The sequence below is a fragment of the Cimex lectularius genome, unplaced genomic scaffold (assembly GCF_000648675.2).
Source record: "Cimex lectularius strain Harlan isolate CLEC.00 unplaced genomic scaffold, Clec_2.1 scaffold370, whole genome shotgun sequence".
In the NCBI taxonomy this organism is placed as follows: domain Eukaryota; kingdom Metazoa; phylum Arthropoda; class Insecta; order Hemiptera; family Cimicidae; genus Cimex; species Cimex lectularius.
Window position 1 is genome coordinate 247,371 of NW_019392885.1, and position 27,723 is coordinate 275,093.

The 27,723-nt window shown below is 34.8% G+C and overlaps 1 protein-coding gene across 2 annotated transcripts in view; it reads right to left on the reverse strand.

Moving 5' to 3' along the window:
- The window catches only part of LOC106672728 (UDP-glucose 4-epimerase-like), a 28,282-nt gene extending 5,764 nt beyond the window's left edge, over nucleotides 1-22,518 (reverse strand). Inside the window, exons 1-5 of one of the 2 annotated variants that reach the window (XM_014404378.2) lie at nucleotides 21,934-22,518; nucleotides 5,997-6,175; nucleotides 5,582-5,906; nucleotides 1,432-1,672; nucleotides 1,252-1,365 (exon numbers count right to left, since the gene is read on the reverse strand). In XM_014404378.2, the coding sequence (XP_014259864.1) occupies nucleotides 1,252-1,365; nucleotides 1,432-1,671 (354 nt within the window). In that variant the 5' untranslated portion in view covers nucleotide 1,672; nucleotides 5,582-5,906; nucleotides 5,997-6,175; nucleotides 21,934-22,518. Of the gene's footprint in view, nucleotides 1-1,251; nucleotides 1,366-1,431; nucleotides 1,673-5,581; nucleotides 5,923-5,996; nucleotides 6,176-21,933 lie in introns of those variants that run through there. The other variant, XM_024229049.1, reaches the window with a different exon arrangement.
- Between the last annotated feature and the right edge of the window lie 5,205 nt (nucleotides 22,519-27,723).

Consider the following 27,723-nt stretch of genomic DNA (forward strand, 5'->3'; position numbering starts at 1 on the left):
TGCATGTTTAAAAAAAATTGACATTGATGATAATGTTCATTGGAATGCTGAGCAATAACAAATCATTTAAGCTATCATGAATCAGGATCTCTCTGTATGAGGAAACAAAGTCATTGGGTTACAACACCGTTCGCGTTCGCTCATTATTCATCATTGTCAAAAATATTTCAATGATACACGGAGACTATGTGGCACTCGAGGCGACTAAATTTAGGGCATCACTCAATTAACAGATATTTCTCTTATGGCACAAGGTATATTGAACAGATTCTGTCATTAAAAACATGATCCGTGGCATTCAGGGATATCAATCTCAAAGTCAGCTGTTAGGAAGAAAAATTAAAACACAAAACTTAGGTCAAGAAGGGATGCGAACGGCCTCATCGTCACAAAACACAATACAGAGACTCTAAGGTATACAAAGCAAAACCAATCGTGGACTGTTGAGGTAGTGAAAAAAGTCATATTCGCCCTAACAGTCCATATGGTTGTGAAAAGAATAGTGAGTGGAACATGTCAAAATAATTATTCATAAATTATTATTGTTAAGATAATCCAACAAGACCTCGAAGTAATCGTATTATGCCTTTCATAGTTTTTGACATAATTTATGATGCATGATAAATAAAATGAGAAAAAAAAGAAGAAAAAACTGATATTGTGGCTAAACGGTTGACATGAATGTGAAAGTTGACTGGGATGAATAATAAATAACGAGTCATACAAGCTAGCATGAATCAGAATCATCTCCCTATATCTGGAAACAAAGTGGCTACTTTGCCAATCGTGTTCGCTCATTATTCGTCATTGTCAAAAATATTTCAATGATACAGGGAGAGTATATGTGGCACTTGAGGCGACCAAATTCAGGGCACCACTGAATTAACAAACTGTTCTATTACTGCACAAGTGATATTAAACAGATTTTGACAGTGACACATTGGCGTTAAAAATATTATTGGTGTCATTCAAGGATACCAATCTCAGTGTCAGCAGATAGGAAAAGGCTGAAAGACACAAAAGAGATCAAGAAGTGTTGTGAATGACCTCCTTGTCACAAACTGTTGTGGCTAGCTGATGGACAAATCTTTGAGCAATCAGCTAATACGATTTTTGCACAATAAAGCCTCAATTTTCACAAAACATTCTTAAAAACTAACTTCTACCCTTAATACATTCTTATTCATTAGTATTAAAACCAAATAAATTGAAATTTTGACAGGTTTAAAAAAGTAATTTAAACATATGTACCTCAAGCAAATTGATCGTTGCAATAAGATTGTTTTTATAATACATAAAAGGTTGTTGCATCGACTCTCCAACAGCCTTGATTGCAGCAAAATGAATTACACAGTCAATTTTGTACTGAAACGTGAAAATTATCATTCTACTAATGTAAGCAACTGATATGTTCAATTGGTAATCAATCACCTTCTGAAAAATGCTGTTTAATTTTTCTTTATCCAGTAAATCGCATTTATAAAATTTCACTGGCTTTCCTGTAATGGACTCGACTCTCTTTAAACTGATGGCTTCTCCATTTTCACAAACTGAATTTGAAAAGTTGTCGACGGCAACAACATTGTAGCCAGCTTCGAGCAATTCCACGATGCAGTGACTTCCTATGTAACCAGCTCCTCCTGTCACAAATACTGTCTTCCATTTTTGCATCCTTTAACAATAAAAAACAAACCATGAAGTTATGATTGTCACTAAAATGAAAGAACAAAGCTATCTGTATTACTTGAATCTTGTACACAATAAGTAATACTACATATAATACATAAAAATAACTTTTGAGATATTGTGTTTGTGATATACAACATGACACAAAATTATTAATTTTTAGTAATTCAACATTTATTTTTAATCTGCTTTTGAAGTGTAGAACTTTCTGTGTAAAGTATACCTGTATTAAAGGAAGGCTAACGTGCAACTATACATTGTCTATCGTAGACAAGGGGGTCAAACCACTTTACCATACTTTCTCCATAATTCACAATTAAAAACCAATTGGCTAAGCTTGGATTCGAACCCAGGACTGCTAGCGTGGCAAATATGAGTCAGACACCCAACCATAAATATGGGTATAATATATGTATGTTAAGGTAGCGAGTAGGTTTTTTGTGCTTATCCCATGGCATGCATGCCTTCCCAGCATTTGGGGACACGTGGCTCTTATATTTACGCTTAGGAAAGCTCAAGATTTTTCTTATTTTTTCTATATTTCCCTTTCGCTCTCAATAATTATGTTGACCAGTTTTTCAGTCTAGCATTTTCTCTCTGAATAGGTCAGAGACAGTTAGATTTATACAATTACAGATTGTCGCAAATCGGGGAGTTTTAAAATCACATGTGCGCGCATAACCTTAAACAAATTTGTCGATAGATTCGCCATTTTTCTGTGGACGCGAGTAAAACTTGTACGTTCAACTGTTATTTTTTTAACGATGAAAATGATTATTGAAAATACTTTTAAAAAAAAAAGAAAAATTCAAGTTTAATCTTTTTCTCGTCGAACTTTGAATGAATTGAAAATGTTCATGCGCAAGCGATGAAAGTAGGAAGATTTTTCTTTTGTCGGTCTCATCATGGTGAGGAATTTCACTTTAATCCTACATGTTATTCCTCGCCTCTGGTTGATTGTAGATAGTGTAATTGTACATAAAAATCATAAATTAGGATAGTTTGCCTGATTTTTTTGTAAGCAATTATAATATTAAGGTTGCTATAAATCACATCGAGATAGAAATGTAGAAGAAGTCCTACAAAATCACGTAAGTAGCACTTTTTGATTGGAATTTTTATCCTTGCAAGAAACAATGCAAGAACACACTGAGTGAGATTGGCAAAACTAAAAATATTTAATGGTCGGTTGATAGTTTTGTCCTCAACCCCATTGAGCATCTGGTATTAGCTCAAAAGTCAGAATCAGAAGTCGCGTACCAGAGCTTACCAACCTTATACGCTCAGTTTAATTATAAGAAAATTAAAAGCCAAGCAAAATTATAAAGATTTATATGCTCAAAAAGTATTTATGGAAATGATTTTTTTTTAAGGGTTATTATACATTAAAAATTGTGTTTCTGGAGCAAGCAAGGAAAATAATACACATTAGCACTATGAACATCATTGTACCTCGTCGGATACCGGTTAAGAAAAATGACCAGACGCTGGCACTGGTTGAAGGGGAGAGGAGTTGGTCATGGGGGAACTTTTAGGCAACGAGGAAACAGGTATACTTGTTAAAAAGGTCGACTTCATAAAAAGGGAGAACACAAGACCCAAATTCATGAATCTAAAAATGTCCCTGTGTCATCAGATCTTTATGTTAGCTCACGAAGTTCATTGATTTATTATTATCAGTAAGGTCTGGCAGCATTTTCTAAATATCTTGTATTTGTAGAGGGGAGGGGGTGAGAGAAGAGAAAGAGAGAGAGGAGGATAGAGAGAGAAGAAAAAGAGAGAAAGAGGAGGATAGAGAGAGAGAAAAAAGAGAAAGGAAGAGAGAGAGAGAGAGAGAGAGAGAGAGTGAGAGAGTGAGAGAGTGAGAGAGTGAGAGAGTGAGAGAGTGAGAGAGTGAGAGAGTGAGAGGGTCGAGGTTCCATCAGTCCTTGGTCTGTTCGAGAGAGTGAGCGGGTGGAGGTCAATCCCCGGCCTGTCCCTTGAAGATTAAAGCCTTAATGAATTATCTATTAGAAAATGTGATCATTTCTTCAAGGTTACACAAGCCATGACATCTTTAGTCCTAATTTGATATTATTGGCTCCTCGGTTATGTTGTGCTCCTGCTCACTTGTGTACAAATTGTAGGCAAATCCGGATATGTATGTCATGCCTCGCTGTTTTCTCCATTTGGAAATCAGTTTGGCTTGGGGGATGATAAACAACTGGAGGACAATCGGGCCCAGCCAATCCCATAAAAAATCTTTTTGGTAGAGTTGAAAACCTAATTAATATAATCACTGTGGATATAATGTTATTAATTATGGTTCAAATGGGATTTATTTTCATTTTGTGTTTTTAATTTTAGTTTGGAATGATTTAAATTTGTTGGATAGATAGTTCTAATCCTAGAAAGTTTCCTATTTATTGTTTTTTATTATTTTTATATTTTATTTATTGTTTTGGCAAAATATTTTATTACAATTGAATTTCCCTAAGCATCAGCTGAGTAGAAAATCAAGAATAATCACTACTGATATTATTATTTAAAACTGTTTATCTCAACTGCCTAACTCAGGCCTAGAAAGTTTTACGTAAATTTATTTTAAAAGGAAATTTAATTTTCTATAGCATTTATTTCGTCACGTTTTTATAAAAAGTAAATAGTTTCTGAGATATATAGAGAAATGTGGAGAAAAACATGCTTTTCATTTATGACCGTGTATATTGGGTGTATTGGGTATACTCGTGAACACCTAAGCCAATTATTGTAAAATACAGTCACAAAGTTTGGGTCTATCCTGTATGGACAGTGATCATGGTCAATAAGGTTTTCGCCACACCCAAAAAGAATTTTTAGTATGTAAAAGTTTTGAAAGCTGAACAAAAATAGACTTTTATACAGGATACTGCAATTTGTAAACATAGCAAGATCTGATAATAGTCCATGAGCTTGACAAACAGATACGTATTGGTTCCCTGATTTATGGGGGGAGCACTTACCCGAGGTCGGGAGTCATTCGGCTTTTTAAAAAACTGAAATTTATTTACTTATCGTTCAGGCGAGAGATGTATAATTATAAATTATCAATGCTAAATCGCTTGTACAATAATCGGTCTCGTGTATAATTTAAAAGTCTATCTACAGCAAGCAATGTCACGTTAATTGGAATTAATTATTTCAATTTATCACGGTTCTTATTTACGTCACAATAAAAGCCGATGAATGTTTTATTGTTCACTCTCTTTTAAAAAAAAATTACTTTGTACTTTACTCGCTAGACATGAAGATTTTTCTTGAAAACTCCCTGCGTTAGGCCCAACTTTTGATTTGTTAGACGAGCATACGAACCAGGTCCTGTTATAACGGTCTGACCTTTCCGTAATATATGCATTTCTTGTGAAAATCCCATCAGGAGGACGGCTAAGACCGTGACGCCAAACTGACCCCTGAAGGTCACCAACATTCAACCGCACAAAATTTAGCCTGACGAAAATGCAAGATCTATCATGACGATTGTTTATACACGATGGAAAATTATACATCGTAAGCAGAAATATTTGAAAATCAGTCAATATTGTTACTTTTTGAAATTTAATTACGGCAAATTCGGGTTCACTGGCTTTATGTAAGTTATCTATTCTTTTTTCAGCATTGAAGTCACTCAAGTGAACCGATGAAAAACGCCATAGAATTTCATGAAATTCATAATGAGTCATAGAAGTAAACGTCAGGACTATTTTGTAAAAAACTAGTACTATTAGACTTGTACTATTTTGTAGAAGGCTAAAGAAGAATAATTATTTAAATTATGTAAAGTGAAACAATTGCTGGAAACTACTATCCACTCCTAAGAAAATAAAATGGAAAACTCAAAAGCTTTCGAAAGTCTATTCTATTCAGAGTAAACAGTTACCTGGTGTCCTGGTGTGTTTAATGTCCCAGTATTCCTAATTGCCAAAGGTGAGGAATCGCCGCAAAAAACGACGAGTCGAGTTGGAAGCGAACTGAACAGTGAACACTCAACACCGCCACAGTGGTCTCAACTCTCATCGGTCACTCCCTCCACCAAGCCTGGGTCTCTTCTTCAGCATTACTACGTATACTAGCCGTTTCAAACATTTACGCCTCTGTATGGATGGAAGGTTTGGCGCACTCCCTGACACGTCGATGCCAGGGTTCGTCTGGTTCTTCCGGCATCCGGCGTGAAGCAACGGCAGCAGGAGACAGCAAGTATAACTCTAGAGGAAAGAAACGTAACAAATGTTTAGTATAAAAGTATATTTCAATTAGATAATATTTTTATTTGTGCTTGCTTTCAACAAATCAACCTTCCTGTTATTTCTATATGCAACCGACTGTTTCCTTGAGTTCAAATCAGGAGCCAGTTTGTGATGATGGAAATGGCTACTCTTGTCCGACGCATCAAGAAGTTTGAAGCTTCTAGACAAAAGTGCTATGGTGATTGAATAATGTATAATTTCCAATGACTTCATAAACTGTACCAACTCTGAAAAACATTAGTCATTAACCATTGAATTAATAGGGAAATGTTTTGGTACATTTGGTATAAAAGGCACAGCTAAATGTAGGTGTAGCTAACTGTATATAAACGTATTGGAATTTACTGAAATAAATAATTAAAAAATATGTATAAAACAGACATTATGTTATAACATGTATAATATATATTGGAGTTTTTTAAAAGTTGCGATAGCGCGAAAGAGGGCGCCCCAAAAAGATGGACAGTCGCGGGTTCATCGAAACCTCTCGGGAGAGAAAATCGGCCGACCACGTGAATTCAGGCAGTTACTTGTATGCAGTTATTTTGTGATCAGCCTTCTAATGTTGATTGAAAAAGAATCGGAGACAACCGTAGAGCACTCAATTCTTTGTCGAGCTTTCGGTCTAACTAATTGCCTTCAACAGTTTATTCTGGATCTTTAGTAACATGTCGATACCCACCCACTGTAGCCATGATTTTTTTTTGCATCCTTAATAAAATGTTTTGTTCAGTTCTAATAAATAATAGGCCGGAATAGAACCCACAGAACGCAAAAAGAATACGGTTTATAACGACTATGAGGTTATATTATAAGCTGCCAGTGTGGTGGGTGAATAAAAGCTGTGGGCTGAACATTCTCAAAATTACCACTTGCGAGGAGATGTCGAAGGACATGAGATATTCGACGTTAAAAGATATTTTGTGGATGGGGAGGCCAAAGCTGCACCCTCCCTGCACACTCAGTGTTCCAACAATCAAGCCTAACTCTTTGTCATCGATAAAGAGTTGGGGTGATTGTAATACAATGAACAAATAAGTAAAATGCCACACAAATCTATATAGTTCCCTTAATGGCTGAAAACTATCGCCATCACCAGTAAACGAGCTCTGTTCAGAACGAAAAAATCACTTTTTCGCAAAGTACCGCAAGCTATCCATTTTAGGCAATATGATCTTTCTATTGTTCATAAACGACCTACCGCCTGCCATCACTTTTATCTGATGATGCTCGTGAACTTTTTTGCTAATTCAAATGATTTATTAGTGAAAATTGAACATAGCTAAAATCAAATGAAAACATGGTGATTTCGGCCTGACACTCAAGTGTTCTAGACTATATATAGTATAAAGTGGAAGGTTTATGGGCCGACAAACAGCTGAGGTCATCGCCAGCCCTCCGCATGTCTAGACTATAAGACTTCTGTTTTTTTGTCAATACCAGCAACATAAATGTAGATAGTTTACTAGCATAGCCAATACTTTCCTAGGTTTTACTATTCCTACAACCTGACCAAACTGGCTACTGAACTATCCAAATCTATGCTCCATTTTGTATAATTATTTCCATTGGTAGTTGCTGTATTTTGTTTTGGAGTAGTTACTCATCCATTCGAGTAAATTTGCATTACAAAACGTACAACGAGTGTTATAGCCGGAGCAAATTCTCTTGAGTCTTGTAAAGAATATTTTGTAAAATTGGGACTGTGGCCACTCTCGTCTATAAAAATCGCGATTTTTTTTTTTTAATAGTTCCTACTATGAAGGAAGAAAAATTCAATCGTTAAAAAAACTACCCTTTATCTTTCGATAAAGCAACTCAAAGAGTAAAAAAATATATTTGATTATTTGAGTCAATTTGAAAGCCTATAGCTGTCTTTAATCAATACGGGTCATATCATAAAGGAACTGGTTAACAAATATGTTCTAACCTTGAATTTGCATAACCGGCCCTTAGGAATACCACAAACCACCCCTTCAGATATAACAGTTGCCCCTGAAATTACACCAATTAGTCACAGACTAACTTATGCTCAAGGAAAATTATTACTGACTACCATTTAAGGGAATAACCATATATTATGTTTAATTAGAGACGCCGCCGTTACAGATATTGCTTGTCGTTTTCAGTTAAATAACGCCCAACGCACTGAAAATTTAACCTTTGTTATGAACTGCCCCCTTTAATTATATAAATTTGTCTAGGCTGAAGGTAGGTTCAACCCGGGGTGTCGCCCAAGGCACAAAACTAACAGCCGGAATAGTCTGCAATTTAGGTACTCAACTAATAATCAACTCGAAGTTATCAACAATGGACAAATTAGTGAGGTTTAACTTAACACTTTGAATTCACATTAATATTTACTTCAGTAAATTACTTCATTAAAACTTTTGCAATCTCTTGTAATCTCTTGTACACATAATTAAATTGTACTATTTTATTTAAATCACGATGGCATCCTTGCAGACCATTGACATTCCTTAGTACCTAATTGGCTATTTCTATTTTTGAGAATCGCTTCTTAAGCATGATTCTTCTTTTTTTAAATTTATTTATTTATATTAAAGTTGTGACATGTGTACGACAAAACAATTTGAAGGTCAATGAGAAATAAACTTGTAGTTTGATCGTTTGCTATCTTCCAACCAACAAACTACAGGTTCACAACGCCGCGGTAACTATCCAACTATGGGCATCACGTATTTATCCCGTATTTTTTATAACATTGTAAACATGTATTATATTGTATATACATTTATTGGATTGCAAATACGTCACAATAGTTTGACATGTTCCGTTTTCAAATTTACCTAAACTTTGTCCTATTGGTTTTAAACCTCCTATATAATTGGGTTATTTTATGGAATTAAACCTTTGTGAAATAGTATTTTAAAGTGTTGTATTAGTAGTAAACGTTTTAAAAATGTAAGGATGACATACGAGTGAAAACAGTTTAGAGGAGAAATCGTTGGTTCAAAACGAGGAGTTGAGTATACCCTCTAAATTATTTTTCTCATTTCCTTAACAGTTTAACTGTAATTTCGGCTTCACTTTCTGACTGCGTCGCGAGAATTGCATTGTCGAAAGTGAAAAAAAATATAATAAAAAAATAATGTCAGTGGTGAACCAGAAGATTCAACATATTCTTCAGAACGGACATCCCGGAGGCCCGAAACGTGCATAGTTCCGCCGAAATGATAGCATCACCGTCAACTGAAATACCCATAATGAAACGTATCTAAGCCAAAAGCGAGATCTGAGCTAAAAAATGTATTGCTTTAATTAAGCTTTACTCTAAGCTAACCTTTAAAAATATTAAATCACTGGAGATCTAATTCTACCGTACCTCGAGTAAAAAACTCAGCTTCTGTGACAAGACTCTTTATTTAAAAAATAAAACTGCATCTAACAAATTTGTAAAAGTATAACGAGCATATAACAGACCGGAGAACAGGATAAGCCGCAACGCGCCCGACAGGCCAAAACAGCAGGGATAGGCGGATCAAAATATTTGGAAACGTCCAAATTACGAATTCTTTTAGATGTTAGCTTGTTTTCTGGAACCTACAACCCTTCACTAAAATAATTTAGTTCAAAACTAAAAAAAGCCTTTTTCTTTATCCACATTTTTTCGTGGGAACTATATAAAAACACCAAAAGGAAAAAATCACACGGAGGGAGCCGAAACGGAAGCATTATATACTTAACTTATCTAGGAATAAACTGAACTTTCCTGCCTCTAAAACAGTTAAGATACATTGACAATCTTCTCATCATCAAGAGTATGGAAACTCCAAATTCGAAACTACTCAAAGAGAAGTGATAGGGAGGATTGACAAACTACAAATAATCTGAAAAGTACTGATTCTCAAAACCAAAAACTAGTTAAAGAATGGGCTAAACTAAAAGGATAAAAGCTTTCCAAAGAATGGAGAGAGAAAAAAGTGACAATCAAATTATGCTTAAATTCCTACAATAACGCCAGGGAAATTAAATTACTTGACGCAATAATACAAAACTGTGGATGGATCCCAAGGGTCCCTTCAACACCCGATGCCAAATTCTGTGGAATCCAATAGAACAAGTCTCCCCGGTCCTTTGACGAAACATCAAAAACAGTCTTATCAAAACCCCCCTCGACTGTAACCGCTTCGCTGGGCCATTTAAATTATTGTGCACTCCGATTAAATCAGCTTTAGGGACTCAAAAGTATTTTGGGCGACCAGTTGAATTGACGAGATATTCCTAGGATGCCTAATCGAAAGGTAATCAAGTGAAACTGTGGAAATATTAAACCCTTTCACAGTCAGAGTATAACTTTCTGCTTAGATCTAGCGTTTGCTTTCATGTTTCTATCTACGCGCTCATAGCTTAAATCCTGTTAAGATAATTTAATGTCTTAGTATCGATAAATAATAAAGCACTCCTAAGAATCAGTACATAAAATGCGTAATGAAATAATATCAATCAAATCGTTGTTTAAAACCACCAGAGCATATGTCCCTATAATATGGGAGTGTACAGAAAAAATTAAGCTATTGCATTCCTCAGGAGCATCCATTAAAAAATGCCACTGCTTAAGCACAATATGCTTATAAAAAAAAGCAAATCTACCAATGGTTAACCTTCGTAATGCTGCGTATAAATTAGAAAATTAAAAGTACAATAAAGATATTACTTTTTGTGGCTTCGTAGATATATAGGAAGCTGATGATAACACCTCATGTAAATCGATTGAATTGAGTAATATAATGAAGGAATAGAAAGGATCTTCAACAAGATTCAAACCGTGCTAAATAAAATTCACCCACCTTATGGTCATTGGTTGTGGACGAACAAGGGTACGCAGAAAACATTGTCAATTAGAGGCAAATTTGACCAGAATAGCTAGGCAAGCTAAGACACGACCTTCTGTATTTACAGGCCGTGCTCCTGTAAAATACCCCTTAAAATAATGGGACAATCAACATATGATAAATGTCTGATTGTGTCAAGAAAAAACGACTAATATCCAGAAAAAGGCCTAGGAAAACCAATCCTGAATGATTAAGATCTCGATACCATACCCTTGAGAACTTATAACCAAATCCTCTTTTTACGGTTATTTTTATATGATTTAATTAAAAATTGATTTTTTATTGTACTTTTATTGTAATTATTTTATGGCTATAACCGAGGACCTAAAGCCGCTCACTAATTCGTATATGTATATAGATTTTTTGTTTTTGCTAGTAATAAAACGTGATTTTTGCGTAATTCATCTCCTTTTAAACAGGCTTGTTCTCTGTACAAGGAGGGATAGTCCTTTATTGTCGTAATATTAAAATACATGCAGGTTTTCGAGGTAGGTCCTCGTTTTAATATTTCACTTCGCTCTATGTAACAAGGAGAATGGGAAATTGCTCAGAGTTTTAGCATCTTTGTAGTCCCCATCGTTCCCTGTAATGCAACGCAGTCATAGTACACAGGAATTGAAGGAATTCCATATCGCACAGGAAACACAAACGGAATAAAACTCACGAGATTAAATTTTCTCTGAGGTAATGGCTTGCTCCCCCTTGCCCGCTTTCTTTTTCGCCTTGCGTTACGTCGACAAATGAAAATACAAAAGATTCTGCCTAGTTGAACAAATAAATTCTTGTTCAGGAGTGCACTGATATGATTTTTTTGCGATTGTTTTCCAAGCGGGGGTCGTCACTTTGAAACGAGTTTACTAAGGCTGTTTTCTTTTTATTTAAAAAATACAAGGAGCAAAAATTATAATGTACGGTAGAATGAATAATTAATATCCAGTTAGTCGCAATTTGTACCTGCGAATACTACCATATCCACGAGGGCAATGTCATTCCTCCAAAATGATCGCCGGGAAGGTAATTGGTAACTGAAGGTTCGAGGGATCAATTATTTACCTCTGACGTAGTTCAGGATATATATATAAAACCCATTCACAAAACCTATGGAAACGTCCCTGGCGTCCTGAGTATTTTTTCGAATAAGTACTTAAAACAAGTACGGCCTAATCTTACATAAATTTATAACCCTCGTCATCTAAACAGCTTAACATATTTGCGTCGCATTGGTTTACTCTTTATGGGGGAATTTCTTGACGCATTTATTTTTGTTTTTTCTAAAGCCTACAGGCTTTAGAGATGTAACGCTAAAGCCTATAGGCTATAAAGGAAGACATTATGAATGCCCAAAGGACTCTACGTTGTAGTCCTGCAAGTAGGATTGTAAATGGGATGTTTCAAATGGTGTATAATGCTGTGGGTCAAGCATTGTCACTTACAACTTAATATCTCCCTCCTAAGTTCCATTTTTTATTGTGAATAGATCAATATTTCTTTTAAAAAATTTAATGAAATACTATTGCGTACAACAGACGTGAGGGGAAAACGTCCATCACCGTGACATTAATGGGCAGATTTTTCCAAAGAATCGGGCGTTATCACAACAATAGTTCATCTAAAAGCATGAATCTAAAAACATTTTCACCTATTTCAATTATCAATAAATAGGATAAATACACCGAGAATTTGGTGAAAAGTAGTCACGTTATGAGCAATAAAAATTATCGCCGCAGTCCATGTGGAAGGCGTCACAATCAACTGGGATTCTGCAATCCCGATCAATCCAAAACAATTTCGGTACGTTATATTCAACCGAGTTATCATTTTTAACGTTTATTAAAGTTTATTTCAAAAACAGTAGAAAAATTGTGTACTTTTATTGGACTATGCGCTATATGGATTTTTAGTGATGGCCTGTAAAACCTAATTAACTGTCGAAGAAATCTGAATGTGTATGTCAGATGGAACAACCTGTATCAATAGGCCTTGCGTGCCTATAAATACAGGCCATTCCTAACAGAATAATTTAACTTTTAAAAAATTTAGGATTAAAAAATCTTCGTTTAATTGTAAAAATCAATTGACTGATGGGCCCAAAGTCAAATGAGATTGTTTGTATATTTTCATTTTAATTTAATCAAACACTCTGATTACAGTTGTTATCATCATTATTAATTGGTGTATAGATTAATTGTTCTGCTGTTCGGTGTGGAAGGTAAGAAAAACTTTCGCATTTTCTAAAAAAAAGCTGTCCTCTTTCTCTTCCATCCGATCGTACACGCTATATCTAACTATGATGATCAAGCCCACTTGTTCTCTCCTTGATACTCTAGTCTCAAATATAATTTGGGAGTGCGTAGTTTTCAGTTTTAACATTTATTAAACTTTATTTCAAATACAGTAGAAAAAATTGTGCACTTTTATTGGGCTATGTGCTATATGGTTTTTACTGATGGCCTCGTATAACCTATTAACTGTCGAAGAAATCTGAATGTATATGACAAATGGAATAACCTGTATCAATAGGCCTTGCGTGCCTATAAATACAGGCCATTCCTAACAAAATAATTTAACTTTTAAAAAATTTAGGAGTAAAAAATCTTCGTTTAACACACTTTTTAACCACATTTTCTTGAGCATGAATTAAAAATCATTTTCGCCTGTTTCAATTATCAAACAAAAGGCTACATACACTGGGAATGGTCTTTAGCGAATATTATACGCCTATTAAAAAAGCACTGTATATTGAAAGTAAATTATTTTAATTTAAGACGCTTTGGGCGTTCTTGACACTGTCGTATTCTAATAGCAAATGGAAGTAAGTCGGTAAAGTAAAGTAATTCCTGCCATACAGGAGGGCGTTCATCGATCTGGTCAGAACAACTTTACAATATTTTTTTGATAGAATATCTTGCTATCGGTAAATAAATCATTCTATTTACAATGATCGTCCACCTCCGTTCGACGATGGGTCAAACCACTTTGAAATTTTTCTTTTTTTAAGATGAAATTTTAAAAAAACCAAGGTATTCCAACCCAGAACTGTCATGTGACAAAATAGGTTATGTAAAGTAAAATAATTCCTGTCATACAGGAGGGCTTTAACCAAACCACTAGTTCGATGTGGCAGACGAGGGCCAGAACTACGTTACAATACTTTTTCAGGTTTTGAACAATAAAAAGTCATCACGGCAGTCCTATGTGGAAGGCGTCACAATCAACTGGGATTCTGCAATCTCGATCAATCCAAAACTATTTCGGTACCTTATATTCAACCGAGTTTTCATTTTTAACGTTTATTAAAGTTTATTTCAAAAACAGTAGAAAAAATTGTGCACTTTTATTGGACTATGCGCTACATGGATTTTTACTGATGGCCTCGTAAAGCTTAATTAACTGTCGAAAAAATCTGAATGTGTATGTCAGATGGAATAACCTGTATCATAGGCCTTGCGCGCCTATAAATACAGGCCATTCCTAACAGAATAATTTAACTTTTAAAAAATTTAGGAATAAAAATCTTCGTTTAATTGTAATTGTCAAATTGGCAGATGGGCCAAAGTGAAATTGGATTATTGGTATCCTTTCAATGTAATTTAATAAAACACTCTGATTACAGTTGCTATTATTATTAATAATTAGGTAAATAAGGGTTTGCTAATTTCCAATCAAAGCTGGTTTACTTAAATAAAGGAGAGTGTGGAACACAAATATTAATTCCAAACTTTATCTATAACTTTATGTATAAATAAATATGTTTGAAAAAGATAAAATAGATCAATTTTATATATTGAGTACGGGGAGGGGAATTGCCGTTTGCTATTGTAAACATATTTATGGACTTAAGAATGGATTATTAAACTTTTTTAAAACTAGGTTATTTTATCATTTACCATTATCAACGTTTACACATCTTTCCTATCTCTTATTGATTATGGTAGTTCGGTCGTTTACGATGTGGCTTTCGTGCCTGAATATAAAGGACATTATTTAATTTTAGTTGAATTACCGTTATCATTATTATTAATAATTAGGTAATTTGTAACGTTCCTATTTTTACCTTTTTCGAACGCCATAGAAATATACTATAGGACAAATATAGTTCAAAAAAGTAAAATATATCAATTTTACATTTTGAATTTATCCAACGAAAATAAAATGTCTTTACTATTGTAAACGTATTTATGGACTTAGGAAAGGAAATTTTTAAATAAGTAAATTATTTTTGAAAGAGTTATAATTTATTGTAAATAAATGCAAACCCATTTATTTATATATACGTTTTCTTTATCTTTTCTTACTGTTGATGATTTTGAAGTTTGGCCGTTTCTGACGCCAAAATGATCAAGAAACGACCAAACCATCTACAATACAAGTTCATTACCACCTCAATAGGAAATCTCTCAATTTATGAATTTACTGAATTGAATACAATTATTTATTAGTATTTTTTGTCTTATTTATTTAATCTCTCTTTAAGCCCTCTTTGTACCAAGATAAATTATTTCTTAAAAAAAGGACTACCGCGGGTTTCTTCGCTTGTTGGAAGAAATGAACTCGCCTTTTCGTTTTCTTCTACTAATGTTTTGCCCTCTCTTATCTGTCCGTATCATTTCTGGACAAAGGTAATCACGGAGTCCAGAATGGACAATTTTATTATAACTTTAATACCGGAACAATTTATGTAAATGTTTGTATTCCATATGTATAAACAAAGGACAAACAAATTTACTAGACAAAAAAAATATCATTGAGCAGTTATGTCTTGTAGTCGAGTAGAGGGAACATGTGGACTATTTCACGATTGAACAAGATTCAATTGTGAGGGTGAGCGTGTAAAAGGGTCCGATTTTCAACCCTTCAACCAAGACGGTAATTGGCCGGAAATAGGTTTCCGTTCTTTTGAAACCCACACCCACCTAGACACTTTCTTCTGTCGGCCAAATCTTATAACTAGCCACCAAATGTCTAATTGACCTGTTTGATTTTTATCCGTATTTGGCATTACATGGATTTTGGTTCAATGCAGTTATGATGAATTGTAGCTCAAGCATTGTATTCAGACTGAGTGCAATTTCTAAACTTAGAAAAGCGAAAAAATCAGATTGAATGCGGTAAGTGATTGCAAGAATCTATCCGTTTTAATCCCCTTAAAAATCTCACGAAGTATTACATAATGGGATAGCATGAAGTACGGAGTATTGTAAAAAACATATTTATCTTTTTATCATGTTGTTAATGACGCTATACGCGCTTAAACACTTAAATGTATTGGGCAAATAAGCATCAAATGTGGACTAACTTTCATCTCAGGCGTTGCTTTGTCTTACAAATCGTCCAGTTCTTTATGCATAAAAGCCAAAATCAGAAATGTATGGGTTAATTAATAATTCCCATTTAACCCTGTCGACTGACACGCATAATCTTACCAATCTAAGGAGCTAGTGAAATCACGTAAATTGTGAGTGAGCACAAAAAATAAACAGTTTATATAAACTGATCCGTCTGAATTACATACTTTTGCAATAAAAAAAGTCAAATGGTAAGTTACTAAAACAATAATATTTATAATTGTAATGTAGATAAGAGATTGTGGTGACAGCCTGTGGCTTACTAACTTTCAACCAGGCGCATACTGGCAGCCACCACAACTTCGACAATGCTTCCGCCTTTGAAACAGCAACCCATCATGTAAAGGCCCTCTACCGGATTGAATTAGACTCGTCCATTAATTGAACAATCACTGATGGTGCAAGTTGTCAAAGATTAGTTTCAAATATGTAAGACTTGAAATTAGAAGATGGGCTATGTATTGGTGGACTTCGCTCCAATCGAAACTCGGTTGGTCTGCCCTTTTCCACCTGGCTTATTTACATCAAGATCATCAATTTCTAGTAAAAACTTGTCAACAGAAAAGAATGAACGCAAATTTCAATGGAACGAACCTCAATAATTTAACCAGCCTGCTGCCTATGCTGCTTCTAATGCATTATCGCATAGAAGGTCTGACGATTGTGATTCCGACTATCGGCTACCACAATCGCCTTTATCAGCATATCTGCAATCTTTGTTCGTGGATTTAATATATAACGAGTTGTAACAGTTTCAACATAGCAGGAATAATTGTAGATGTTTCTTTTTTCCACAGTCGTAACGACACGTGGTGAACCGTGGAAGATAAAAGGATTAATTCCCAGTAATAAATTTACTTAAAAACTCTTTCGCGAAGGTTATAATGGATTAAAGCGCAAGGATCTCAACTGATGTTTGCCCTCAGGAGGATTAAGTCGTAGCAGTGCTAAGTCCAGCATGCAGTAGTGTTAAATGTAAAGGACTAGGGGAGAAAAGGACCATAAGGACGAAGAAAAGCGCTAGGTCAAACCAAATTAATTAACCTCTTTGTGAACAGTAATAAGTTTATCCTTGGTTTACGACAAGAACAATGTAAAACCAGCCGTTAAACTTGCCATCTCAAGTGTTAAAGAGAGATTTAGCAGTTATACAAATTTAACACTAGTAGGATTTAAAGTAAATTAGCTGATGAATTTTTCATGACTTAGAATTCTTGAAAAGAGTGAGGTAAAATTATACTCGATTGAATTTATTTATATGTCGCAACTTTTTGGCAATTAGATAGTAAGTACAATACTTTTATAATGAGACTCCTCGTCTGTTCATACTCGTAAAAGAGGAAAAACAAACTTCTTGAAAAAGCAATCCTTGTGGATGCACCATGGTATTTCCAGAAGTTTGTATATCCTATAGACACTTTTTGTTTAAAAGTTTAAAGTCGAAAAAGAAAAGTAATACATCTATATGAATAACCATGAAAAAACAAGTAAAAGAGCAGGATTTGGTATGTTATAGCAAAGAAGATTAGGTTAAAATAAACACAATCTTCTTAACAGTCATGTAGTGGTGCACTTGACCCACTTCGTATAACCATTACTTTTGGAAACTATGAGCCTCTTGGCATTACTGGATAACGATCCCCGACGATAACGATTGCCCGACGAGGTCTTTGCCCACACATATATAGAGATTGTGGGATCGAGACTCTTCCGGAATAGTCCCCCAACCTTGAGAAACATCAAGACAAGGCAAAGGACAGATTTTTTTAAAAGACAAATGAAAAAAGGCGTGCATTCTGCACGGTGGAACCGGCGGTTATGGGAAGAATGGGTTGTGGCAAAACGTCAGTCGGCCTTCTTGAACTGGGAAAAAGATGATTTTCTCGTTATCACTTTCTTTTCATTTTAAATTTACGTTGATTTTCGTAACTAAATATTTGCAAAATGAGAAAAACAAATAAATGTTTCTGATATTGTGTTAAACCATTTTTGCCTTTTTTGCTGCAGACTATGATTTAACGCGTTATTTTTGGTATTTCTCTGAATGATTGTTTTAGTCTATTTTACTTAAGGGCGAACGAATCTGAGAGTTGCAAAATGTAATTATATCAATGTTTGAAACGTTTGTTAAAACGGTCTAAGTTGAAAATACCAAGGGGCATTAGTAAATCGACACCCTGTATATTAGATTCCAACTAATCTGAAGAAGGTACTGCTAGGAGCAAAGGAGATTTATACCTGTTCCTGCATATAGAAAGAAAGCTTCTAGTACATTTATGCCCCAGCATTTGAAACGCTAAAACCAGTTTAAAGATCGTTAAAATTTTGGATCAATCCCAACAATGTAATCAATATAAATTGAAATATGTTTTACTACAAAATCTGTTTATATAAAATTTGGCTTGGTTAACTTTTTATTAAGAAGTAAATATTTTGCTGTCTTTTTTGGGTGTATGTACATAATTTTTCATTAATTTGGGTTAAGAAAGTAAAAGTAAAGTAATTCTTGTCATGCATGAGGGTTAGCGTCCAACAAACTGGAGGACAGAACCACTTTACAATACTTTTTTATAATTACGATCAATTGAAATTCAATGGGCTGCGCCGGGATTCGAACCCAGAAACGTTTGTGGCAAATACGAGTCGCACGTACGTCATGGTCTTTCTAAAAATGGTGAGGGTTTAAAAAGTTATATGCAATGTAAAATTGAAGAAGTATTCACAATAGGAATCTTGCGTTAAAGGATCATTTACCATAAAAGCATTCATTAATTTTAATTTTAGATAAGAGATTAATAGTGACTGCCTGTGACTTACAAACTTAACTAAGCACACCACTGGCAGTCACCACATCTCCGTCATGCTTCCGCCTTTGAAATAGCAGACAAAGCTTTTTATATGAGGAGCAAGAGCTCACAATCGGCTGACACCAGATTGTCGATGAGAAATCATTAATTGAGCAACCTGTCAACACAAGTAACTCATTGCATTGCGATAAGGACACGAACAACCACGTCCTTTCAACAGATAGCACTCATAGGCTCAGTTGTTAAAAAATTATCTCTAACTTTAATGTAGAAATGTGGACTAACGTTCATCACGGGCGTTATCTTAATAATCTAATTCTTTAATTGTAAAATCCAAAAATCAGGAATGGATGGGTTAATTAATAATTTCCACTTAACCCTGTTCACTCGCATCCCTCAATATCTTATAGTTCTCTGCTAAAGAGCCAGCGAAATCACGTAAATTGTGAGTTTGGGCACTAAAAAATATTTAAAATGTTAATATAAACTAATACGTTTGGTTGACAAACTCTTTAATAAAAATAAACTTCACAATAAGTCAAAAGGTACGTTACTAAAACGATAATATTTATAATTGTAATGCAGATAAGAAATTGTGGTGACTGCCTGGCTTACTAACTTTCAACCAGGCGGATACTGGCAGCCACCACAACTTCGACAATGCTTCCATCTTCCAAACAACCACCCATAATGTAACCAGGTCCTCTATCGGATTAAACTGACACGCTGAGCAATCCCACAATCACTGATAGTGCAAGTTGTCAACGAAAGCAACCCTCCTGCATCATAATTCTTTTTTCGCTCACAACTGCACGAGCCAGCTTTAACGATAATACAGCTCATCAACAACTGGTAAATAAGAGGGTTGCGTAGACTGACTTTGGCTTACTAACTTTATGGCAAGCGCACTGCTGGCACCCAGGAAACGGAAAAATGTTCTTGCAATTATAGGATCTGCGAGCCCGATGCCATTTTTTAAAAATGTAAATGTATATTAGTAATAAAAATGTTTGTAATAAAAAAACAGCGCTATTTCTTCTATTGTTGAGGAAACGGTAATTTTTATGTATTTAACGGTAATTTTACATGTTACATATTTATTGTAAATATGTAACATGTAAGGTAATTAATACTTAACTTAATCATCTTTACTAAATGAATTTGACTCATTTTCTTTTTTTTAGAAATGATACTTCCTTACTACATATGATGAAACACAGAACAATGTTTATGTAGCATGTGTAAAATGACACTGCTCTATGATTTTTACACGGTTTAGTTTGTTAGTTTACACGTTCTGTTCACTAATTTTTGTCTTCAAACAGTCCAAACAGACAGGGACAAATTGCGTGACTCGTGTAAATCAATTTACATAAATTTCTTCCAATGTCAATATGTACGTTTATACCTTGTTAATCTCTCAGGCATCAAAAAGGCCTGACGATTGATAGTATTGAACATATCTGGGTTTTTTATTAAAAAATACAAAAACATGTTGTAAAAACTGCATCAATGAATAGATCTTACACGCTAAGTCAAATTTACGAGGAAATACGATTTCAATTGATACTAAGGGCATTTGGGTATAATCAACATTAACGCACTGATTCTGCATTAATGTATCCGACCATGAAATTAGAAAGTGGGCATTGTTGTCATGGACTTTGCTCCAATTCATTGCTTATATTCATGCTTCATTACTCCAATGCATTTATTTCTTGCATCGAATGTATCCAACTTGGATTCCGACTACCAGCTATCACAATGGCCTCAAAGGGTTTAGTTTAAGGGTTATTTATTTAGTTACGCTATAACGTTTGTTCACAGATTCTAAATTATAAAAGTTGCGACAAAAACAGCTTCAACTGCAACGATTTTGTTTGGTGTAATATTTAAATGAAACTGGCCTTGTTTACGCTCAGTATTTTGATGAATAGTACAAAGTAGACGCCATTTTTTTCACTAGATCGACTGGCAAATTAGGCATTTTGTTTGTGGAAGGGAGCCCACGTGGCCGTTATAGGTTATGTGTCGGGACGACGAATATAGCATATATATCTCAACATATAAAATTCCAACGCACGGAACTTGCATAATATGTAAATATAACGACGAATGCAATTTCAGTAATAATTTCGCATTATGCAATAGATGTGTAGATATAAAGTCTCAACATTCCCAGGAATGGAGATTAATATAAACAGTCAAAATACAGACAAATATAATTTCCGCAGGTATCGCTCGACGAGGAAACATAAATAAAACTCAACATTCATAAGAATGGAGATTCAGCAATAATTTCTCAACATTCCCGGGAATGGAGAATAAGTAATAATCTCGAACTGTTCAGTCGACGAGAGACGATGTTAACCGTGTGGCCGCCGGGCGATAACTGAGGAAAGCCGAGGCTATCCCTACCCCACCACCGGTTGCCTAGATCGTGGCACTGTCGACGTACGAAGTTGAAAACTTGATCGCGGGACCACTGTCGACCCGCGAAATTTAAAAGCTGTCTGACCNGTGCTTGATCGAAGGTTTAATCTATTCGCCAACTTTTATATAGTAAGCCTCGTAATGTCATTAATATTTACTTTTCTTTTAATTTCAATAATACTCACAACTCAAACTAATAGAGAATAATTGACAACTCAACACCCGAATGAATCGAGGCTACAATGTTCGGGCACAAATGGAATGTAGAAAGAAAATAGTTCCTAATCACGGCTAGTAAGTAGTAGTCGTAATTGTGGGTAGGAACTATCTTTTTATAAAGATTATCAACAAACTCATTCCACCATTTATCATATCTATCGATGGATTTTCAGTAATAACGGCTCAACATTCTTACAAATGGAGATTAATATAATCAGTCAAAATACAGACATATATAATTTCCGCAAGCATCGCTCGACGATGAAACATAAATATAACTCAACATTCATAAGAATGGAGATTCAGCAATAATTTCTCAACATACCCGGGAATGGAGAATAAGTAATAATCTCGAACTGTCCAGTTGACGGGAGACGATGTGCACGGAGTGGCCGCCGGGCGACCACTGAGGAAAGCCGAAGCTATCCCTACCCCACCACCGGTTGCCTAGATCGTGGCATTGTCGACGTTCGAAGTTGAAAACTTGATCGCGGGACCACTGTCGACCCGCGAAATTTAAATGCAATCTGGCCACGTGGTCGTTCATGTCTTAATATAATAACGCTTTATTCTTATCAAATTTCGTCTGTACGGAAGAATTTTCTATTTATTATCCCATATTTTCGGTCTTATGTGGAAATTTAGTCATTATTTGTAATTCTTGACTTCCTCTTGAAGAAAACGCGTGTATGTTTTTCCCAACCGTGGATCAGTTTTTCCATAAATACCTATGGTGTTTAATTTTCAGGGCCGAATCATTGCCCACCGGTTTCAAAAGGTGTATAATTAATATAAACTATGAAAAAAACGTAATTTCTGACGTTTTTGTTCGGAGTTCCACGATTGAATACCCAGCCACCTTTTACTTGCAAATAGGATACTTTTATTTATGGATACATATCTTAAATGTTCCGAACAAAATGGTCGAAATTGATATGCTTGAAAATTCTGAATGATCCACGCGTGGGGTAAGTGCAACTTTGTGACCGCAAAGGGTTATTTTTCCATACTCTTTAGCCTTTAATTCTCCGAAATTTCGTTGCAACGAAAGTTTTTCATGTTCAACTGTAAATAGAAGCGCATATCATGAGCATATTATTTTTTAATATATCGCATCATTAAAACAGAGTCAGTGACCGAGATCGAGAAGGCAACGTAACGGTCTGCATGCATAATAGCTTCGATCGAAATTAGTTTTCTAACACCATTCCACGACATGCAGACCCAGACCAAAACGCACGTCATCATATACTAGAAAAACGGATTAATTACCCGAAATTATTTAACGGAATTTCCGGAAAAATAACAAAGCTATATCCAGAAGGCCCGTGTATAACAGGCCGTTTATAATCAAATGCGAAATTTATTTTAAACAAAACAATTTGATTTGGTTAAAAATCGGACTGAAACTGGCCTTATTACACCCAGTGTTTTGACGAACAGTTCAAAGTAGACGCCATTTTTCACTCGATCGACTGGCAAATTAGGCATTTCGTTTGTGGAGGGGAGTCCACGTGGCCATTATAGGTTACATGTCGGGACGACGAACGATTTTAAATTAATTTGTTTTATTAATTATTATTACAGTAATTTCAATATGAATAAAGAAAAATTAAATTAATGCCTCCTTGTTAACTCGTGCTTTTAGTAGAGCACGTGCTTGATCGAAGGTTTAACCTATTCGCCAACTTTTAGATAGTAACCCTCATAGTGATATTAATATTTATTTTTCTTTTAATTTCAATAATACTGACAACTCAAACTAATAGAGAATAAATGACAACTCAATACCCGTATGAATCGAGGCTACAATGTTCGGGCACAAATGGAATTTATAAAGAAAATAGTCCCTAATCACGGCAAGTAAGTGAGTAGGAACTATCTTTTTATAAAGATTATCTACAAACTCATTCCACCATTTATCATTTCTATCGATGGAATTTCAGTAATAACGGCTCAACATTCTTACGAATGGAGAATAATCAATCAGCATTCGAACTAATAGAGCATAAATCATCACTCAACATACATCAGAATGGAGTTTCAATAACTACGAATGTAATTTCAGTAATCATTTCTCAACATTCTAGGAAATGGAGATATAGAAATAAAGTCTCAACATTCCAAGGAATGGAGATAAAGAAATAAAGTCTCAACATTCCAAGGAATGGAGATTAATATAATCAGTCAACATACAGACGAATATAATTTCCGCAAGTATCACTCGACGATGAAGCATAAATAATACTCAACATTCATAAGAATGGAGATTCAACAATAATTCCTCAACATTCCCGTGAATGGAGAATAAGTAATAATCTCGAACTGTTCAGTCGACGAGAGACGATGTTAACCGTGTGGCCGCCGGGCGATAACTGAGGAAAGCCGAGGCTATCCCTACCCCACCACCGGTTGCCTAGATCGTGGCATTGTCGACTTAATACGCAGTTAGAAAATTTTGCAATTTCTCCACGTGTTAAATAAACAATAGCATATACAAACGTTCTCTAAGTGTTTGTTTTTATTGTAGGTTTTATTTTAAACAAAAGGTTCGATTTTTATTATACAACTCGATAAGTTGAAAAATTGATCGCGGGACCACTGTCGACCCGCCAAAATTTAAATACTGTCTGACCACCTGATCGTTCTTGTGGTTAATATAATAACGCTTTATTCCTATCATATTTCTAAGGAAGGGTTTTGTATTTATTATTCTATATTTTCGGTCATAAGTGAAAATTTAGTCATTATATGTAATTATTGACTTCCCCTTGAAGAAAACGCGTGTATGTTAAGGATAACACATTACATAGTACAATTGGAAATGAAGCAAGAAAAAGCTATGCCATGACGTTTTTATCCTTTGAAATTCACACTATTATTTATGTGTATATATTTTTTTTTATTCCTTCAATTTATTACCACCAAAAATTAATAGATGGCTGCTAGTTTTTAAATAAACTGGCATAAAGCAATTAACCTTTGTATTTTTGAGATTTAGGAAGAAAGTGAGGTGTGCCAAAATATTTTTTGACTTATATATTAAATTGCTTTACTAGATTTATACAATATCTATTATCCGTTGGAAAGGCTTTACTCATTTATTTTCTAAGTAAATCGTTTACGAATGAAAACACTATCAGCTCAATACCGTGAAATAAAAATGGGCTTTAATACCAGCCGGAAATGGTAGAGAAAGGTGGCAAAGGCGAGGTGATTAGCAGTTCCAGGCAATTGGCAAGCCGCAAGCCCTCTAAACAGCCCTGGCGTACCCACATTTCTACCTCCCTACCTCTTGGCCCACAAATCCTGACGTCCATCCCGTACAGGCGGTTGAGAACAACCGGCCAACTAAATCCTGGCAACTCGTGATTTATGCAAACTTGAAGTAAAATCATCGACCGTTAATCACCCAGCGAACCACCGCGAAGTGTTACGAACGGTTTTGGAACTTTCCGTTTTAGGACTGGCGGTTTTTTTTCTCTTGTCTCACCCAAAGCTGGCGAAAATAGAACTCTTAGATTGTTATCATATTAACCTAACTAACTTATCAAAATAAAATTAAAAATGCATAGTTGAAACATTTATTTAATAAGTTTACGTATACGATATGTCTGATGCGTTTTTTTTCTATTTATAAAGGAGGAGCCAGGTTACCGCCCTTGCAAATGATTTTTGTGTTGTTTTTAGCATTCTACTTTATAAATAAAAATCTTTTTTTTCTCGTAGCATTGGTCAGAATTGAATTACAATCGTCATTACTTTAAACTCCCATCTGGTCTCGATGGGGTTAAACCTTGTGATCAAGGACGCGGCGCATTGATTGGATTTTTTTAAACATATGTTTGGTTGTTTTCTATACATTCTTCCTCCTCAAATCGCAAAATTTATTTCATTTTCTTTTTAATTTCACTAATAAATCAGCTTTAGTGATATTGTTTATTAAATTCTTTTACCCTACCCGTGTGGTGTTGGGCGAAATACATCAAATCATATTCAATGAAAAACTAGGCACCGCTGTTAATTTACCAGCAAACTCAAAAAAATCAACTGTCAGCAGTGAAAAACGAAATATAACAAAGGAAAATTAAGGTACAACCATCCGTTCCTCAAGCCGGGAAACCTCCTCAATGGAATGCAATAACTCAGAAAAGAATTTTCCAAACACTGACAAAGCAGCTTTGAATATAGGCTTATCCTCATTTGCATGTTCACTATGTATGATAAAGGAATAAAAGAAAAAGTGTTTTAGAAAAGATATTAATTTTACAGTCTTAATTTAACGAAACATCCACGTGACTACAGGTCTTACAAGTATAACTTTTACACGAACAGGCGTTAGTGCGCATGTTCCGCCTTTTTACAACAATTCAAATTTACATTCCAACACACTAAAGCGATCTGATATATCAAACTTCGTTACCCCCAAACAAATTTGGGTTTCTCACAGGAGAAGATGATTTAGAAAAAGTTACCAGTTCACCATCCCGTGTAATAAAAAAGTAATTAGAATCTGAAGCTTCTCATTCTTCTTCTTCATCTTCCGAACGGCTACCATTTGCCAAATTTTTCTTCTTTCTCATTCTCCAGTTTTTCTAAAATAGGCCTAATGTCTTCAAGATCATAGTACTTGCAGCATCGCCCTTTTTTTCAACTTTGAAAACAGTAAAAACAGAGCAAAGACACGCGGAGATCGAACAGATTAGGGAAAAAGCCGTTAACTGAACAATGAGGCGAAAGATACCCCAGGACAATTCGCGACCTGCTCCCACAACGAAGATTCCAGGACTGACTTTGATTATCATCTTTGATAGTAGGTAAGTCCCTTGGAAGTATTTGGGAAAAGAAGGAAGGCCCTGTGATTCACAGAAATTAGGAAACACGCCATAAAGCAATTTTTCACCCCAATCTCAATCCAGGTTTTTTGGCTTTGCCTGCCAGGCATCTGCCACGCCACTCAATCTGGGTTAAAAATGATTTAAATGAATATTTGATAAAAATGTAACAAAATATCATTGATAATTTGTAAATATTTACCACTAGACTACACTAAAATTTAAAAATTAGAAATAAAACTTCGTTTTTTTAAATTTATTTAAAGGTACAAATTGCGATTTATGCCCCCTTACTTGTACTTATATTAGAAATAAATTAAGTTTTATAATAATAATAAAACATATAAAAAAATATACAAAGCAATAATGACAATAATATATTTTTTAAATATTAATTATTTATAATCGAATGATGAAACCATATTATGAAAGAAAAGCAGAAAGAGAAAAAAAGGAAACGGGAAAAAGAAAAGGAAGAGGGAAGAAAAGAAGATGATTCATGTCGTTTTTAAAAACTAAGATGCCATGGACCGGGGAAGTAAATCCCATATTCTTTACCCTGCAATTCTGAAAAATAAGGCTAAAGGTTTAGAAGAGTGTTGAAGGCATGGGATATGCTTGGTGCGTTTTATTTACATGGTCTACAAAACAGTATGCACTGGGCAGTCCGTTTCACATGGGCGAAATCACGTGGGTACCCTTGGAAACGAACTGGTGTATCAAATTGCCAACGATGTCTTTCTTCAATCTGACAACAAAAAGCCACTGTCTTTACTAAAACAAATTCGACTAAAAGTAGCCGAACAGTGGAACAGGGAATAGGCTCGAAACGAGGAACGGGCAGCTGACGGTGTCGTTCTTCCCAACAGCATTCCATCGTAAAATTTACCATTTTAAATTTTACATTGTCCTTTTTTAAAAATTCAAATTAAAAATCTTAACTTTAAATTAAATTTTTTAAACCAAAGTAACCTTTTTTAAAATCAAAGTAACCCTTTTTAACTTCAAATTAACCTTTGATAATTTCAAAATAACCCTTTTCAACTTTGAATTAATCTTTTTTAAATTTTAAATTGACCATTTTTAACAAGTTAAAAAATCTCATACTCAAGAGCATATACCCTCTACACAATTTCTCATCCTTAAGTACTACCTAGTCAACTTGCAGTTTAGAGTATCTGATCCTCTCACTTTGCACAAAGCGCGTCCCTCAGTACGGCGTACTCTGTTACGGTACGTTCTTTACAAACTGCTGATACCAAAGATATCGATTATATAAA